Here is a 20,043-nt window from a genome sequence, read left to right on the forward strand (position 1 = left end):
AAGTCCCAGTCCCTGTTACACACGTACTGCACAGATCAAAGGTTGAGGAAAAAATGTTAAATGCAGGTAGAATTATGGTAATAATAATTTACAAGTAGCTTGTTTTGTTTCTTTGAGGTATCTCTTTTTTTCCTCGGGGGAAATAGTAAAAGTATGGGTAAATATCAAAGTTAGTTTAGGCTAAAATACACGTAATCATTGTTTATTATTGTAGTGACTAGTAAACTCATGAGATGTAAACTGGTAAGAAAAAAGACTTTTGAAGCAAATCTTCCTCATGTCATTGCTACCGATTTCTGTTCACCTGGAGATGCAAAGTGAATGTGGCGCCAAGCCTGGGCTCCCTCTTTTCTTCTGGCTGATAAACTCTGCACCTGCTTTCCTGCAGAGTGCTGGCCAGCGTTGGGTTTTGTTATTAAGGCAGGGAGATGCTCGGAGTTGGGAATGCCTCTAACCTTGAAAACGTTTTGGGCCAGAGGGCCGAGGCCTGGCGGGTAACACTGAGGAATTACCCAGCTACGGCGTGTCTCCGGTATCGCGGAAACCTCAGACTAAGGCTTACCGAGATAAAGGCGGGAGCACGCGCTCGGCAGCCTGGCAGCGCAGGTGAGTACGGATTACCCGCCCGGGCAAATACGAGCACCTTCATTCCCAAATCGCATGTGCGGCAACAAATTAATCAGCGTGAGCCAAATACTTTACTAACGTGTATGTCTGTTGGTACCTAGAAAATGAGGCAGCGTCCCGCGCCGTACATCTCTACTGACACGGTGCTGTTGCTTTCCCGCCCAGCCGAAAACCACCCGCCACTTTCGGCCGCCAGGCGACCCCCCCGAGACGACACGCCCGTTCCCCGCTGCTCAAGCCTGTAAAACGCATAAACGCCCCCCAAATTCTGTCACGCAGCGGGAAGGCCCCGGGGAAGTTGGGGGGGGGGGGTGGCGGGGGCGAGTCAGCCCCGCACCCGCCGCTGCCTCGGGCGGGGCCCTCCGGGGGGCGGGGCCTGGTCCCGCCCCGCCTCCTCTGCCCCCCTCCGCCCTGTCCCGGCCGGGTCCCGCCCCTCCCGCCCCCTGGCGAAGGGGCCGCGCCGCCGGGGCGGCTCTGCCGGCAACAGCGGGGCTGGCCCGGCTAACAAAGGGGGCGCCGGGGCCGAGGGAGGAGTCGCGGTGCGGGGCCGGGAAGGGCGGAGGGGGCGGAGGAGGAGGAGGAGGGACGGCAGCGGCTCGCACAGAAAGTTGTGGGTCCGCCAGCGCAGCGCCGCGGGGAGGAGCCGGCCGCGGGGGGAGCGGGACCGCCTCCCGCCGCCGTGTCCGAGGGGTGAGTGGCGACGGTGGTGGTGGGTTGCCGTCGGCGGGTGCTCCAGCACCTCTGGGAGCGGGGCCAGCGGGCGCCGCGGCTGCGGGAAGGGGCGTGGAGGGGGGAAAGTTTGTTCCCCAACTCCGAGCCGGTAAAAGGGGGGCGGGGGCGCTATGCCGGCGGCTGGGCGCACCTGCGGGCGGGGGTGCCGGGACGGGGGAGAGGAGCGAGGGGCGGCCCCGCCGCGGGGGGTGCCCGGGGGCCGGCGGCGCCGCAGCCGCGCAGCCCGCGGGGAGGAGGTGCCGGCACGCCCGGCCGCCCGCCGGGTCAAAATCCCCGCCGGGGGAACGGGGGTGGCGGCGGCTCTGCCGGGGCGGCCGGGCGGGGAGCTGCCCGGGGCTGTGTGCGGGGCCCCGACCCGCGGGGCTCGGCTCCCCCCGTCCCGAGAGAGGGGCTTCGTGGGTTCTCCCACAGGCGGCTCCCAGGCCCCCGGGCCGGCAGCAGGAGCGCGACTGCCCGTAGCCCCCTCGCCGCCCGGCGGGAGCGGGGCTCCCGCGCTTTGCTACCCGCCTCAAGCGGGGATGTCCCTTTTGCTGCCAGCTGGGTGACGGGGGTGACACAGGCTGTGTCCTGCCCCTCTGTGGTGCACGGGTGGGCGTGGGGCGCCCGAGAATGGCCGAAGCTTTGCTTTCGTGGCTAGTGACTAAATTGGCCAGCGGCACACCTCTGTGCTGTCTCACTTTTTAAATCTCATAAAGTGCCCCTCGGCAGGGGCGCAGCGGGTGGCTGGCCGACCACACCGTCACGCGTGGCCGTGGCCAGCGAGCCCCGGTCCCGGCCAGCGCCTCCCACGCGGAGTCAGCCCTGGTGCAGCCCATGGAGTTACAGTGCCTCTCTGCTGCCCGTCCTGCCCTGTAGGTGCTGGTGCTGAGCCGGGGCCCCCCATGGGAAACCTCTCCCGACGGATTTAGGCTGCAGCCGTGGCATTCCCCAGCCCCACGAGCATGGCCCGTGTCTCCGACCAGGAGGAAGGACCTGGTGGGGGACACAGCGAGTTCAGCGACATCATTAAGTCCAGATCAGGTAAGCTGTTGAGAGAAATGGCGTTTCCCTGCGTTCTCCTCTATAAGTAGCTTCCGACATCAGCTTGCATTTTGAAACAGCATGTTTTTCCCAACTTTTTTTGGGCCATATATTGGTAGTACAGCGAGCGACGGAGGCTGTTCATGCAGCTGTCCTACAATTAAGTAATAGTAATTGTAGATCTCTGAGGGTTTTTTTGACAGCGTTAGTCAAGTCTGTTTGTTTGGGATCCACCTCCTGCATTATAATTACCTCTGCTTTTGTAAATAACCATGTGCTTAAAGAGCTCTTATGCAACCTAGTGTTGGCAGCTTTTGTGTTTCTTCTCAGATGCTGAAAATGGCAACTGTGGCCACAATACTGCACCTCCTAAAAGTGCATCACTGTAGTACTCGTGCAGTAAATTAATGTGCTTCCTCCTTAATGTAAAACAGTTGTCTAAGGCTACTCGCTCAGGCATTTCCTCTAGCAAAACATTCCTGTAACAGATCTGAAGATTATTGGAAAAACATGGTGGGTTTTTTTGGTTATTGTATGTTTGAGTCTTGTGAGGCTCTGATGGCTGCTGGGGCGGGTAAGGAGGTACCTTCATTTTAGCGGGGGGAGAGCAGAGGCTTTGGAGGGGCAGGAGTGAGTTGTTTGTGGCTAGGCAGAAATTTGTGCTACATCCAGAGACTGGATGCTCATTTCTTTAGCCTTAAAGGCTCTCTTTTCTCTCTTAAATGCAAAACGCTCCTGTTGTCAAAAGATTTTTCTGTCGATATCTGAAACCTAGCGTGAGGTGTGTTTTTTTTTTTTTTTTTTTTTTTTTTCAAACGTTCCATACATTAAAAACCTGCAGCTTTTCGGTTGGTGGTGGTTTGATATGTCAGCTTATGTAGGATGCGGGTTCGAATCTGGATCCTGCTGAAGTTTGAATAGTTTGTTTCTTAGACCTCTTATTTCTGAGGAACAACACCTTTGGTGGAGGCAGTCTTCCTCTTCACTTCTGGAAGTGCAGTTGATGAAACAGAAATGCTTGTGGTTTTCCATCTTGAATTCTGTAGTGCTGGTTTACATTTTCTGCTGTTATTTTGAAACCGCTGGCCCTAGCTTCATTTGATTGCAAGCATGCAGTCAGCACCTCTAAGGGATTTGGGGAGCTTAGGGATGGCTTACAGACGGTTTGTATGCATGTATGTACGCAAGTACTACAGTTTTATAGGATGTCTGAGGAAACACGGCTGTATTTGAGGTTTTCCTTGGATGAACAAGTTGTACAGTAAGTTCTGTTGTTTTGGTTAGGGCAGATGATTGTAAATCTCCTGTTACAACCTCTTTAGTTTTCTTCTTCTCTGTTAATGAGAAAATGATGTATATTCTAATACAAGGCTAAAAGACTTGTGCATTAAATTAAAACTAGCAAGTGAAGATTGATCTTAAATAATTCATCTTTTCTAAATGATACACCAGTTTGGATCTGGGTGTGTGATTTCTTCAAGTTAATTATTTTACTACATAGTGCAGATCTGAACCATTCCCTGCAAGTAAACCTGTGGGAGGGATTTCCTAATGAAAGGGCTGAAGTTTCCTGAAGTACAGATGGCAGCAAATTAAAGGCTAGTTGTCAGGACTGGGGAAAAAATATTATAAGCGATGCTTCCATTTTTCCTAGATATCTGGAAAAGAGAATGTTACTTTTGATACTTAGAAAGAGTTGCTTTTTGCTGGGAAGCTTTCTCCAGCACGGGATGTTCTTCACAGTGTAAGTGACTAGAGTACAGTAGAAGTATTGCCTTACTATAACTTGCTAATATTTGGGGTAGGTAGGGGTCTGTTTGGGTTTTGAGGCTACAGAGAGCAGAACGAGCCAAGGTTTAGGATCCCCACTTTCCTTTCTTTTGCCATAGAAAATGGGCTCTTATTCTGTTTCTGGATACTCAGCAAGTTCATAACATGTGCTGTGGGAAATCTCCAACACTTTGATTACAGAAAGCATGCAAATATGCATCTAATATTTTCACCCTTAGTAGATAAAATAAAAAGCCTGCTTCTAGTGGGTGAAAATCTTTAAGTGATTTAATACATCGTAGTGTTGTTAAGTGCATGTCATTCCTATGCATTTTTAAAATAAGAGCGCTGAAAACACTTTATTCTTGTAAATAAAAGAAGAGAGAGATATGTATAATGTTCTGTGTAAAGATCACTTTCTCTGTGCTCTCTTGGGCAATTTTTTGGGCAATGTCTTTTTAAACGTGTTGTTCTTCATCTTTTTGGAACAGATCACCAAGCTCTCAGGATATTGTCGTTATTTAAAAACATTAATCTTCTGAAAGTGGTGGTTAAGATATATGGCAAAATCTGTTATTTTGTTAAAACTTGGAAAAAAAATGATCATTTGGAATGCAAGAGCCTTTCTTAGGTCAGCCCTTAACAAAGTGTGGTACTGGTAAAAATGTTTCTAAATATTTGGATACAAATGTAAACTTAGTCTTTAGCAGCCAGTGACACGGAATATATCCTCTGACTGTAGTCACCGCTGCTTTAATTATCTTGCTTTGTAAAAGCGGGAAATAGCTAGAAAGCCATAACGGTGGCACTGTTAATACAGTGCTTGGTTATTGAAAACTTGATCTTTAATCCAAAGTTACTCTTATGAGACTATAATAAGACACATGAAGCTTTACTGCTGCTCAGGACTGTGTGGCGCCTATCTATGCCTGTTTTTATGAGCGGAACTAGCTTTGTATTTTTTTTTTTTCTTAATGACTTGTAATTGGGAAGCCACCAGCATACTGTGTGAAGGATATAGGAGAGCAATCAAAATAAATTAATGTCAGGTTGGAGTTTTATTTGTTGCTTGTGTGGAAAAAGAAGAGTGTATGTCACAGGATTTCACAGATGTGAAAAGAATTAGATCCTTGCAAAATTACATCCTTTGAGGGGTTCAAACTGAGAGGACGAAGGATAAAACACTTTGGGTGGTGATCCCTTTATGTAATTGGTTATGTTGAAAGTACTTTTTCCTTCAGCGGTCATCAAGAAAACTTTCTATGAACATGCTATAGGCTGTAGCTGTTGGAAGCGATAAATGCTTGATTATCCGAAGCAAAAGAGTTGTTTTTTTCCAGTAATCTCACTTTTGTGGCTTATGATACTAAAAAAAGAAAGTGAGACTTCTTTCTCTTGGTCAATTAACACTTACTATTTTCTGTCTTGTGTGTTTCTCTTCTTTGACTGGATAGCTTGTTCGCGCTGCTCTACATGTAGCTAGAAGTTATTTTTGAAGACACATCTTCTGCACTTAGAATAGAATATGATGGTGACCAAAGCTGCCTTTAAAATAACTGTTGGCTATGATAATTATAAGGGAGGCTGCCTTATGTTTGCAGAAGAAGCAAGTGTCTTTTTGCCTCCCTTCCTCCTGCACTAGTGGTGGATGCTGATGGCTCTCGAGCGCCTGATGGCTAAGGGGTTGGGTACTTGTTCCTGGATGGTTACATTTGGTTTATATATTTGTAATAAGCGTTTGTGTAGCATTATTAGCCTGTGCGTCTGTATGATTGCTTGCTATGGAAAAGGAGTTTTCCCTTCCTTACTTCCCTATAGCATGAAGTAATGTATATGGAGCTGATTTATATCTTTGAAAGGCATCTTGTGCAGATAGGTGAGCTTTTCTCTTTGCAATAGCTTTCAGGAAGGAATGCTGTGGGATGATTGCCTTACAGTGGTGAAAACAGCTCTGTCATCACCGGGCTTGAAGAACAGATGAGTCTTTGCTATGATTAATTATGGAAAAAAGACAAACTCCCTTAAAATCTGTCATGGTAGCTTGGAATGGTAATATATAATTAAACAGTAAGACGTGACAGGAAAAACATTTCTGGAAGATTACTCTACGCCTCTGGTGCATTTTAAGATATGAGTTCCTGTCTAAATTGAGGGGAACTTGATTCTCCTCATCTACCTTTCATTTTTAATTACATTAAATACATTCGTCTGAAAGACTGCTTTGACAAATTGTAACTTATCTTTGGAGTTCTTGGGCAAGGCTTGTCCTGAGAACTGCTGCTGTTGTCTGTCTGTCTGTCCCCATGAAGCAATGCTTACTTGGCCAGCAGCCCCCTTGCTCCAGGATCTCCCTGCCCCGTGGCGCCACGTGTTGCCTTTGGAACCAGTTCCTTGGGTCGTGCCTCTTGCTGCCAGATCGCTGCAGGCCAAACGCACCGCTTCTCGTTTGTCATTTTGGCTCTGTCGGTGTGAAATGGCCAGGAGTCATTATAGTTGCAGGCAGACCCTCGGGGGTCGTCCAGCGGGTGTGGGGTTGGCGTAGCTGGTTTTGCACCGTGTGAACTCTTCAGGGACGTTTGTGCAGGGTATGTGTGGGCACAGTGTTAAAGCCAAGCGACAAATTTGCTGCTCCTTATTTCCAGACACTAAAATGACTGTTTTTCAAAACTAAACCTTTAGGTTGCTGTAGCCTGGCTCCTTTCTCTCACTTGTATCACCTCCTTTTTCTTGGGACTGTCTGCTGGGGACAGATTGGATGCTGCAATGAAGACAGTTTTAGGGTATTGCCTAGCATTTATGAAATGGCAGATATATAAGTACCAGGCTGGCTTCTTCTAGATTGGTAGGTGAAGAAATAACATATGCTGCTCCGTGTATTTGAAGCACGACTTTGCCTTGGAATAGAAATTGAGGCTCCTCGGGGAGGAAAAAAAACAAGCCCAAACCATAAAAGCAGCCCATTGATTTGCGTGTGCTCTGCTAGGAAATGAAGACATAACCCTGGGCAAGAGCTGCTGTATGAGGCACCGTGTGTAGTGTGTTAAGTGTTTGTGAAGAGGTCTACAAGTCGGGATGGGGAGAGGCAGCTGCTGGTGGTGTGGGACTCTCCCACCAATGAAGATCCCGTGGAGAAAGGGTACCTAGGTGAGGGGCAGACCAGGAGCTCTGCCTCCGCTAGCCCTCTCTGAGACTGTCCCCTTCTCCCCTCTGGTCTAGGGGAAAGAAGGAAGACTCTCATACAGTATCATGAAAATATTTTCATGTGCAAAGAAATTCTCAAAGTTTACAGCATTAGGCGGCTTAGCAAAGAGTTAGCTGTACTGCCTTAACATAGCTCGGTAACTGCTCCTAATTGTCCTCCTCACCATGACTATTCCTCCTAGCAGAATCCCTTGTCCATGGTATGTGTGTTGGGGCTGACTCTTGTGAGTAGGGAAGAGTAGAGGGTATTGTTATTAACACGGTGCGAATAAGTAAGGGGACGGACTGGAACAGGTAGTTCAGTGTAGGTGAGGAAGGGCAAGCGGAAGAGCACGTGGGCTTGAGATGAACTCATGTTGTTTCAGGCCAGTATAGCTGCTCTGCTGCCAGGTAGCAGCATGGATTGGTGTGCTCAGAGCTCGCACAATCTGCTTTTCATAAGTTATACAGTATCCCTCATTCAAAGGAAAATGCACAATTAAAAGAGCGCAGCTGTTCTCACCCATCCTGGGAGCTGAGATGCTCCTAGCATGAAGCTGGGGAGAATGACATTTATTTGGATGCCTTAATAGCAGTCTGAAGAACGAATAACAGGGTTTAAACATCGTGAGGTGGGAGGGAGGAGTTGCATTGTCTGACTTCTTATTGTGTTGATGAAAGAATAAGTTTTAGTGCTCCATACTTTGTCAGAAGTCTGTTTTATGTTTCCCTCCCCTCCCCCAGTGTGTTTCTGGAATTAAATGGGGAGGCAAACTAAGCCATAATTTCAGAAAGTGACAGTATATCCTCAGAAGAAAGCTGGGATTTTTAAAGGTAGCAACGAAAATAACAAGCTAAGGAAATTGGAGGGCCCTCTGGCATCTGTGTGTTTGACAGAAGACAATGATATGGCTCTCTCGCAAGCTGTAGTTTTGGGAATGAAGCAAGAAACTACTGACTTGTAAATATACACAGCTGCAAAGTCAACGGAACATCTGCCATGAAGAAGGAGGAGTCAGAAACTGCCATTTATTTATTTATTAGGGTATGACGTCTTTGGGCCTCTTTGAGAGGAGATACGAACCACCTGATACTGTCTTTGGAGAGTAAAAAAAAAAAAAAAAAAACCAACAAAACCAAAACTTACTTTGATTATTGGACCCAAGTTGGGTCAGCCCTGAGTGGAGCACAAAAAAAAAAAAAAAAAAAAACAAAACCAAAAAAACAAAACACAAATACTTGCAGTTATCTCCTGTAGCCACTTACCAGTGGGACCAGTGGGTTGGGCCTGGTATGGAATTGCTGGCTGTGACTCCAGGTGTGTGTCAAAGCAGCCAGGAGACTGACATGGCTGTGGGTGGAGGCTGGGGCCGGGATGGGTGCTGGTTGTTGGTGGGGAGCCTGCCAGAGGAGGGTCAGCTATACCAGGGAGGGTGTGGGCTCACAGTTCCTTCTGCCAAGGGCAGGCTCGAGTTGGTCTGTGTGTGTTATGGGCTGTGTCTTCCCTCTGACTGTCTCTGAACGTGAGCCCCAGCGATGCAGGGCAGGCTGGTTATCAACGGGGACCCATCTACAACTGTGGAAGTGACCTTCTTGTGAAGGTTTCTTATGCTCAGAAATGTGTTCAGTCTTTAATAATTTGCATTTTTAGGTATTCATTAATCTGAGTGCATGGGACAGATACATTAAATGTGTTGAGGTGCTGGACAGGAATAACTTGAGCATTGACTATCTTCTCTTGTAACGAGGCAGCTCCTGTGCTGGGGAAGCATCCTCTAGCAGCGTAGCTCCTTTTCAGGTGTGGGGGTCTCCTGCTGCGTGTGGAAGTGGTGAAGAGCTGCTGAGTCTTTAGCAGGTGGGAGATAGAGTGACTGTGTGTTTTGGCAAAAGACCAGCTTCTATCTCAAAAAGACTGGATACGTGCTGGCTGGAAAGGATATGGCTATGTGACAGAGATACGTTGTCTTAAGGTTATTTTGCTGATCAATATAGGGAATGTGCAGCAGTACTTTTCAGCCATAAATTATTGGTAATGAAGGTCCTTTCCGGACTTCAGCACCTTTTCCCGTCACCTTGTGGAAAACCAGGAGGACCCACCATCCAAAACTTCAGATATTTTGTAGGGGAATTAGCCAAGTGTGTAAAGACGGTCTTTGTCTTCTGCATTTAGCTGTGGAGAAACATGCACTTAAGCCATGAAACAACATGCTTTGATGGGTCTATGTAATTCCTTCCACAAATAACTTTAGTTAGTTCCTTTGTACTCTGCTTTTATTGCCTAGCATCAAATGTGGTTTTTGCTCCTCTCCTGATTTAGATCATGGCAGAGGACCAAAGGTGGAATATACTTCTAAAATGTTGTGCTATAAATTATCGATCAGAGAAAAGTGGCGTGATGGATAAATTCTGAAATGTTTTTGCTGGCTTTTTTTATTGTTATTAATTTACCATGTTATTCTGGATGAGCAAAGAAGAGTAGTCTGTGTATGAATAACAAACGGAGAAGATTTATTTGAACATTTTATGGGACCATGCTGGGAATTGGGTGAAGCCTTTTGGTTTCTATGTTATTTTAATAGTTACATTGTAAAATATGATTGTATTAAAAGAAGAGAATAAATAAAGCAGTATTTAAATGCCAACCGACCAAGACCTTTTTATTCACTCTTTCTAGGCTTTTACTTCTGTTATAACTTAATAATGAACAACAGCTATGGTCAGCATAAATAATTTCCAGAGAGAATTCGTTGCTCTCTCTTTCTGCATTCTACATGTACATCTTGTTCTTGGATGAGGCTTCTTGTGGAAATTCACGGGAACACGTTGTGTTAACTCTGTGCCTTTTTCTTGAGAAAAAAACTTTGTGGAAGTTGGAAGTCTGGTAGTGTCCTTCTGAATATAGTTTTTTCTCTCTTTGGGACGGTGGTGCGTAATCTTTCTGCTGTGAATGCTTTTCCTCTGTGCTGAGGAATTTTTCTCTTGGACTTGGCTGTAGTGCCTAATTTAGAGCTCGGTGGTTTGATTTACTGAGCTTTTTTTCCTCATTAAAAAATTATCAATTTTTAGCTAATTTAACATACTATTCATTCTAAATAGAGTTTATTAAGTTTAACCTGAGAGTTGTTAAAGGTCACAGTACAAATGTGAAGTTTTCACTCTGGTCTTTCTACTCCAAAAAAAAAAAAACAAACCCTGAAAAAAATATGCATTTGCACACTCTATGATCTGTGCAGAGGAATAGCCTGTCTGGCAGAGTGTCAGACGTGTGCAGTGCCCAGGTACTTGCTAGTGAGGATGCCACTTCTCCCTGGTGCACTGAGGGTGGAAGAAACTGCTCCAGGCTGCTGCAGGTGCCTGGCAGGCTGTGGACCACAAACCCTGTTGCATCCTTGGGATTCTGCTCCTGCCTTGGGCTGTTGCCTGAGTGCCTCAGAAGAAGCAACTTGAGCATTAGTGTTTTAATATTGAGATAATTCAGGACAAAAGGACATTTTTAAAAAAAAAAAAAAACCCACCCAAAACCCATCTTCTTACCCCCCTACCCCCTAAACCACTGTTCTGGTTTCACTGGGTGTTTGAGAACTTGTTAAAGCCATGAAACATACTGTTGTCGTAATGTGGAAGTGAGTTTTATACTCCTGTGCGCAACCAGCATGTCCAAAATTGAACAGAAGAAAGAGGAAGGAAGAGTTCAAATGGGGTTTTGTCCATTGTCACAAATGTCGTACCACTCTGTGTGTTTGTTTTTTTTTTTTAAGGCTATTGAAACCCAATTCAAGTTTATTATTTGCCCTCTGAATGTTAACAGAAAGTTCATTCTTGATTACAGGAAAAACAGTATTAAAGGAAAGGAGACTGAAAGCTGTCTCTGCGATCCATAATTTTAGTGAGGTGCTTTACAGAGTCTCTGCAGATGCCAGGCTGCTCACCTGGTGTTCTACACTGCTGCCTCATCAGATTGCTCTTTCCCCTCTTCTTTTCTCCCCTGGTGAAGAGCAGCATGTAAAAAAAAAAAACAAAAAACATTGAGTAGAGGTGCAGTTTTAGCAAATATACTCCATCTCTAGCAAGAAGCTTCAAAGGCCCATACCACTACTGGGAAAACTTTTTCTTCTATTTATGAGTATTGGGAAACTGATGGCAGCAGTTTGTGGCATGTTTCCATGTAGATGCTTTTCTTGGCCCTTTTCTGATCCAAGGGAAACTAGATAAGTTGAGACTTACAGAGCTGTTGAGATGCAGGGGAGGAGTAACTGCTGCATCAGCTGTGGTGGTATCTGTTACTTCTCAGTCCTCCAGCAGAGCCTCTCTTTGAACGACACCTCTTCAGAGTTTGGAAAAATGCATTTTTATGCCAAAAGGATTAAAGTACTATCTGCATCTTTCTTACATGTCCATGTGTGCATGGCAGGTGGGAGCATGAGAACACACTATGAAGTCTCAAAACTGACTTCTCAGGGTCTTTACGTAGACCCTCCTCTAGAGAAGTGAGACATGGACCTGAGAAGAACCAAATTTTAGATTTCTTTTTTTTTTTTGTTATCCAAAGCAGCTGTTTATAAAGGTCTTCATTTAGCTTGTAATGAAGTAAGTAGTTCCTAAAACTTAGGAAACTTGAAGTTAATGGATTCCATGTAAATTGTATTTTGTTCATGTTTGTTTTAAGAGGGGAAATAATTTCCATACTAGGTCATGACGGCTATTTGTCTTTCCAAGCTAAGAATTTCCTGTCGTCTTTGAGACCTTCTCCTCTACCTGTAAACCACTGGAGCGGGTTTTCTGTCACTATATGATAATAACCTCTTCTCAGCAGGCAGTGTTAAATATTTCATCATTGTTTAAGGAGAGCAGTTACTTTACTTACATAGTGACTAACAGTACTGGGTGTGTTCATCTCCATGAAGAAAATGCAGAGACAGAACCCACCTTTTTTATTTTTAAAAACAAAAAAACCCTCAAAACCCAAGTCTTACTAAGTGAAAATCCGCAAATTACCCCTGCTTTAAAAGATCAGTTAATTTTGAGCAAGGCAACATGGTTGCAGTGTGACAGAGTTCTTTAGGTGTTGTGGAGTACTATATCTGTAAAGAATGGAAGTTGTGTTTGCATAAACATTTTGCTTCCCTTAAGTGAGGGGGTGCAATGGGAGGAAAGAACAGTAGCTGGTCTCATGAGAAGGGGGTTGCTTTTGGGGGGCGATCACCCCTTGATTTCTAGTTTGGGAGTTGTATTCCCTCTTGGGGAAACAGTGAGGTTAATGCCAGGAGTGCAGTGGGGAAGGTGAAGTCCCATGGTCTGGCCTGTCTGAGGCATCAGGTGGGACAGAATCTCGGTGGTAACAAGTGCCATTTTCATGTGTCACACAGTATGAACAAAGCAGCCCCCAGAATAGAAGGACCGAACTGGAAGAGGATGTACTGGACAGATGCAAACTTTGTTCTTCAGTCTCATGTTAGCACCACTGCTGGTCTACTATCAGTTGTGAGACTGGGATATTCATACTTCTCAATTTGAAGCTCTATGTTATAAACATAAAATACGACAGCCTGCTCTCTGCCTGAGTGTATAAACTTGCTTTGTTGTTGGCGTGGTTTGGGCTCAACTGGCCACTGAAATAAATGACAGATGCTCTCCCCAGCCTTTCCCTTCAGGGAAAGAAGGATGAGAGAGAAAGAGAGGTGTTTAAAAAAATTAAACTACTTTAACAAAATATTAATAATAAGAAAAAAAGAAATATATACAATCTACGCAAAACTGTATCAAGCTCCCAGGATGATGATCACGTCACCAGCAGGCACTGGGAAAGTTCCAGACTGGACTCAGCGATGGATAGGAATTGGATTCCAGATTCAGGAATGCACAGATTGGGATCAGAGGCAGACAGACAGGGTCCTCCTCGGATGCTGGTTATTGAAGAAAGAGGATGATCCCTTTGGTTCCTCAGCTTTTATATGGAGCGTGGGGCAGATAGGATGGAATACCCTGTTATCAGTTTTGAGTCACCTGTCCTGTCTGCTCCTCCCTGCAGGTGGGACCCCTCCATGCTTTTCTGCTTCTGACCCTCCAATGGGGCAAATAACAAAGTTAGCTGACCTTGGTTGTTATAGCAGTTAATATAAGCAGGAGCCTCTCTGCATACCATTCCTTGGTATAAATTATAAATATCAGGCCTTATCACTCTGGAAGTGGACTACTGTCTGAAAAATACACTGTTAATTTCAGAGAGTTCAGTTAGAAGAGATTTAACTGAAAGGTAAAATCACTGAATGGAAAATTGTTTCTGTTTTACCTCAAACCAGGACAGCTGTATATACCTGTTGGGCCAGCAGAATTTGGGGTTGAAAGAAGATGTGAAAATGCTTTGGAGTAACTGGGATCTTGAGTCTGAGATGTAGTCTTTTTTACACAGGAAAGGTGTTGTGGCACATCCAAACCAGAGATTCATGTAAAATGTGATAACAATATAGAATGGCCACCTAACTAATTTATAGCCAGTATGACTTTGTAATTGTTTGTGGCACTGACTTATTATTGTTTGTCTTGTCCCTGAGGATGATTTGTGACTGAGTTAATAGCATTTAAAAATAGATGTCCTGTTCAATTCCAAATATGAGGATAATAATTTTTGAACATGATATGCAGTTAAAAATAAACTAAAAAAGCCACAAAACTTGCTTTTTGAAAAACATACTTCCTTTCTTCCCAGCAGTTGCTTTTTTACTTTGTGTGTGTGTGTGCTCTGTTCCTCCTCTACCTTGTTCAGCTTTCTGGGTTTCCTTCCAGTTGGACGAAGACTGCAGTGACTGCCTCAGTGTTTGCTGTATGGCCTGTGGGGATGTCCTGGTTTGAGCGACACAGGACTAATTTCTCTTCTAATGCCTGGGAAAACTGCACTTCTAGAGGACTCTAGTGTATGAAGTTGTGAAAATATTTACTTTATAGCCAGCTATGGTATGTAGGTTTCAAGGTCTCAGTGTTTTCGTGCCTTGCCAGGTGCAGGGATGAGGAGGAGCGAGACCTGGGCACTTGACCCAAGCTGGCCAGCAGGATTATTTCATACCATGAACATTACATTCAATATAAAGTAGAAAGTTTGCTGAGAAGCTCTCTCTCTTCCTTGATGGCTGTGATCCCGAGAACTTCTTGCCCTGGTGCCAGACCCCTGAGCCCTTCCCTTCCTCCTGAAACTGTAGTGCTTGCCATGTCTGACATTGGCTGCCCACTGCTGGGAGTGCAGAGCTCCTGCTGATAGAATTGGCTGAGTATAATCCTTGTATATTTTATATTGGTATGGGGAGTATGGGGATCAATGCTGGTTCTTTAGTATTATTAACGCTAATTATTTCGTCTTATTCTATTAAATCTGTTTATATTTCAACCCTCGGGTTTCCTTGTTTTTCCTAATTCCCCTTCCCGGGTGGGGAGGGGTTATTGGGTGATAGAATGATTGTCTGAACGACAATAAATTGTTGTGGGTTCCTCAAACTGTAGCAGGGGGGAAAAGCAAAAGAGCCAGAGAGGCTTTTTTCCTTCCTGCTCTCACCCTAGTACGAGGGAAGGGTGGAAGAAGGACTGATGTGGCAGTGCTGGCACCCACTGCCCAGGGATGTGTGCTGACCCCTGGGGACGCCCCTGCCCCCATTTTTCAGGCAGCAACTCCTCTGCACTGTGCACAGAAAGCAGTTAGATGAGATAATCTGAAAATCTAGGGAAACGGGTGGAAAATGTCATCATACTTTTTTTTTCTGCTGAATTTGTTGCCTCTCTGGCTTCACCTCCCCAGCCTGGCAGGCATTTGCAGGGAGGGGAAAAAGCGTTCCATGAGGATTTAACTGCTGCTCTAGATCATCTTCACAGAAGATAACTCCAGTGAAGACAGAATTGTTTGCAGAGCCGCTTGTGTGAATATTTGTATGGAGAAGACTTAGTGGAAAATGATCTGAGGGCAGTAACTGCTGAGGCCTAGATCAGAAAACATTTTGGGTACCTGATGAGAAGCTCAGGGGTCTGGTGCCACCAGAGCAGTTGGGTAGGGAAAGAGACCTGAGCTATCTACAAAGGGCCTAGTTGTTCTAAGGTATCTTCCTCAAAACTTAATTGAACAGCTACCGTTTGCCACTAAGGTTGGTAAGTGGTTTGTGAGGGCATGAAAATGGTGCATGGCTGGAGGGAGCCGCCAGGCCTGTGCAGTGCCCTGGCCATGGGCCCTGGCCGTTGAGCACAGCTAAACATGTGCAGGGGTCACTTTGTCCGAAACATGGTTATGGGAGTGATTTGGGGTGGCGTCCATCTTTCCTGTCATTGCCTCCTAATTAGAGCCCTCATGCTGACTTGTCACTCTTGAAAAGCCAGTTCAAATTTTTAAAGGGTTCAAACCGCTGACCATTACCCTGAGCACCGGGACGTGGTGTAGGGCGAGAGGTGGCCCGTTCCTGATGCATTGTACTGTGACAATATGTGCCAGGAGGAGCGTGAGGGCAGAGAGCATTGAGGGCATTTCTCAATGTCATGCAAACCCCAACGTATTTTTGGGAGGAGGAGAGCATTTCTAAGCATTTCTTCACTAGAGATGTACTGCCTGATAACTGTGTCTAAGGCCTAAGGCCCAAGAAAGGAGTTAAGAAGCTTGTCCATCTGCTGAAGCTGACACTGAGACATCAGTACCAAAATTTGGTGCTGAAAGGTGGTGGTCTAAGCTGAAGAGCAGACTTGCACTAAGCCTCGATATTTTTCCCAGGAGAAAGATGTTGTAAGGTCATCAGACAAGAGCTAGAGAAAAGGAGCTTTGCTTTCCATGTCCCTCCCAAAAATAAAACAACCAAAACAAACCCTTTGATTGCTGGTATAAGCAACCATCAGGCCACCACCCCTTTTGATGGCGGCAAGAACATAGTGTTATCATGATAAACAGCTGTTGTGTTGCAAGGGGGGCTGGCCTCTTCACAGGGACAGTTCTGATAAATTTTTGAACAAAAACCCACTGCAGGAAAAAGAGGAGGGATTTCATTGCTGCGATTGTTTACTGCAGATAAGATAATGATCCTGAAGTTTATGTCAGTGTCACAGTCAAAATAATTAAGATGTCTAGAAAGAAGGGGAGCTTAGGGTTGTATATAGAAGGGAATTATGTCACCATATAGATAATGATGGATCCCTTTGACAAGAAATTGCATCCCTGTTTGCCTGGAGGAAATATGTGGGATATGTTTGGAGAGCTGTTTCCTCTGTTTGGCTGGTGCGATCAGTGGGTGCTGGGCTCTGATGCAGGGTATGCATGGTACAGAGCTTATTAGCTTAGGCATGGTGGTGCTCTAGCGTCTGGCATTGAGGTGGCAAGTGTGCTCATAGGGGCATTATCCAGGGTTATTGTGGTCAAATGCCTCCTATCTTTATGATTTCCGCTTTGCGTTCATTTATATGGTGTAGTCAATCACATGAAGTGAACGACGTGACATGCTGTGGTTGGCGCAGTTGCGGTCTGATTCTTGGTGACTTGCTGGGTGAGGTTGCTGTCATTTCCCACAGGAATCATGTGCGACGTGTGTTCTTTGGTAAGTGCAGCTGAGGAAGGTACCTGCCCCACGGAAGAATGCAGTGTGGTACTTCTGCCCCAGGGCACTTTCACATTGCAGTAGCTCCTGCTTCTTGCAGCTACTTTAATGTTGTTCTTGAAACTGTCTCTCACTGGTTCACTTGATGCTACACCTAAATTAGGAGTTACTGGGTTAGGTCAGGGATCACTCTTGCATGCACTGCCCACTTCTGAGGTAGATTACATTTTCTTCAACGGGAACTGGGGTAGAAAAGGAAGGCAAGCGTGTAATATCTGGTAGATCCCATAGTTGTTGGCTTAATGAATAGAGAACATAATTCAATGCCAATGTATTTGTGGTGTTCTGGGCAAAATGTCACATGGGATGTAGTGGTTTCTTTGTCTATTTGTCTACTGACTGGGCAGGGATGCCTTTAGCACTGAGGAAGCTATCATGAAAGCAGTGAAGGATCCCAGGAACCTGGATCTGTTGTAGGCATGCCAGGTTTGCTCTTGCTGTTTGTCTCCCTCCAATACGATGTTGAAAAAGTCCTGGTCTGTTCTATTTATCATTGGAGGATTCAATGGCCTTAGTTTAAGTGATTCAGTTTAGCTTCAGGATGAAGTCTGTGGCTGACAGTGAAGTCCTGTCTGTTGTCCAAATGTGTTGAACAGGGCCCTTGGAGAAAATAGGATCCACTATAAATCTCATCACTGCAACTGGTTGGGAAAAAGTAATTCACACTGGATAATGTGTGGAGGTAACTTTTGTGGAGATTTTGGTTTTAGCATGACTTGCGCAGAAAAAATGAAAGTTTGGACTTTGCTGCCAATTGTTGCCTGGGAAGCCTTGATACATCATTTCCTCCACAGCACTGCACTGCTGCCACTGGGGAGATGAGAGCTGGGGTGGAACAGAAACCATTAGCCAAGAGGGGAAAATGGACTGTCTGTATTATGTTCTGATAAATTGTCTAAGTGAAATGAAGACTGCTTAGAAATGTTTTGCTGATTTATTTTTTTTCCATGCTAGTTCTTGCCACCTATTCCTATAGCTTCTTATTTTGGCCCTGCAGTCTCAGGCTTTAATTTATACTTTTGTCCCCATATAATAAAAATGCATGAAAATGTAATGTTCAGTTGACCTCCCTTTTGCTGCCTGGGGAAAGAAGGAAGGGGTTAAAGAACATGAGTTCTCCTGATGTAATGCACTGTTGAAATATGCTAATGTACCATAGTGGTAATCTGAAGCAAAAATTTATCTGGCCTAGGACTAGCGCAACCTGATTATGAAAGTATTCTGTATAATTTGTATAGGCATAGGAAGGAGGAGAGAAATTTTGAAATGAGTTGTAACTCTTTATACTTGTTTCTTACAGTTTGAAAAGTCTGTCTTCTTAGGGGTTTGGATCCTTATGTGCACAAAACTGACACCCTTTTGTTCCTTTATGCCAAAATACGCACAACTGTTTTTTTTTTTTTTTTTCCTCCTAGTGATTTGAGGACAGAAGGCAGAAAAAGGGTTTTTGTTCCTCCGAAGATATTATGTCTGCCTGGTATTCTCATTTCAATAAGGCTCCTTTCATATTATTCCAGCACTCGAAAAGGACCTTAACTCATGATCCTATTAAGAACCTCTCGTGCTGCCAGAAAAATGTAAAGAGGCTGTAGATATTTGAGGCTCAACTCTCATCTACAGTACGATGAAGAAAAGGAAATCATACGTTCTTGGCTCTCCTGAATTCTGCAGAGCCAAGAGGTTATCAGCTGACAGAGTAGATGAGTTGTAATTATGATAACTAATGTTACTGGAAGTCTTTAAAAAGCACTTGAGTTAATTATGTTTGATCTTAGTGAGAATCTGTGGCTGTTGGGATGGATTTTGATCTGGATCTATTATCTAGGATACAGTGTGGTGTAAGGAAAAATAATGTGTGTGAATTGTGTGGGACTTGTCTTTTTATCTGCTTTGTATCTGTATTGTAGCGTACTTAATAGAGAATATATGTTTCTCCTGTTCTTTTTATTCCTCTCCTTTTTTGGATGAATAAATTGAACTCTGCTACAGTTTGGAATCCGCAAGATATCATAAAAGCCTTTTTCAAAGTCTGGCAAATTGTAAAAGCTAATTTCAGTGAGAATTAATGCATGATACAGAGTTTGCCCCTTCTGTGTAAGATGCATATAATTGAAAGAGTTATGAAACTTATTTTGCAAACTGTTATTTTTAGACATAAGTATTCAATTAATACACAAAACAGGAACAAAAGAGAATTTCTGGTTATTACTGTTTTTTAACTAAGGCGTCCTTTAACTATCTTAATCAAGGGGGAGAAGATAAAGTCTTTATTGCATATAGAATTCCTTCCTTAAGGAATGTCCTTTAGACAATGTCCTTTAGACATTTTTCTACCCCATTCTGCAGGACTTGGAATGACGAGAGTACAGCTGAAGACTGAGTGGGTCAGACAGATCATGTCTTCCAGAGTCATCCAGCTCATTACAAATAATCATCTGCTGTTTGTTTAAATATCGGTAGCACAAATAGATAACCTGCTGCCCTACCGTTTCAGTGCAAAAAAGTGCTTCGTGCTCTTTTGCGAAGTAAGAGCAACCAGGTTTAATTGTATCTCAAGAATGAAGGGCGGTGTATTAATACAAAGTGAGTGGATTTTTCTTTGCTAAAAACTTATCAGGAGCTGATCCAATGATTATAATTTGATTTTTTCTTTTTCATAATAAGTGGAACTAGTTAAACAAGTCCTCTCAGCTTTGAGTAATTTTTTAAAGTCTTATTTCAAATTTCCTTCTGTAGAATAAACAATTCATTATGAATAACCACATACTTAATTTTGAAAAGATGGCTTATTTTCAATTACTGTTCAAGTACGAATATATATGCAAGAGAGACTACTTTTAAAATGACATCCTCAAGGAAAATACATTTATGCAAGAGAGACTACTTTTAAAATGACATCCTCAAGGAAAATACATTTATCTAATGTAAAGCTAGGTGAAATAATGGTGCAAAGTACTAACTTGGCCTTAAGTTCTTTGGGTTTTAATCTCTAAAATGAGAAGGTTTGCCTCTTGATGACGGATGAAGAATGTGAACAAAACGGCATCTGATCTTATATTTTTTTTCTTAAATACCTACTGCTGTCTCCCAGACCGGGTTTAGT

At 44.4% G+C, this 20,043-nt stretch overlaps 1 protein-coding gene across 2 annotated transcripts in view; it reads left to right on the forward strand.

Moving 5' to 3' along the window:
* The first annotated feature begins 1,213 nt into the window (after positions 1-1,213).
* The window catches only part of UTRN (utrophin), a 391,112-nt gene continuing 372,282 nt past the window's right edge, over positions 1,214-20,043 (forward strand). The window contains exons 1-2 of one of the 2 annotated variants that reach the window (XM_063329232.1): positions 1,214-1,317; positions 2,215-2,379. In XM_063329232.1, coding sequence (XP_063185302.1) covers positions 2,301-2,379 — 79 coding nt within the window. In that variant the 5' untranslated portion in view covers positions 1,214-1,317; positions 2,215-2,300. The other variant, XM_063329233.1, reaches the window with a different exon arrangement.

The sequence above is a fragment of the Chroicocephalus ridibundus genome, chromosome 3, assembly GCF_963924245.1.
Source record: "Chroicocephalus ridibundus chromosome 3, bChrRid1.1, whole genome shotgun sequence".
NCBI classification, from domain to species: Eukaryota; Metazoa; Chordata; class Aves; order Charadriiformes; family Laridae; genus Chroicocephalus; species Chroicocephalus ridibundus.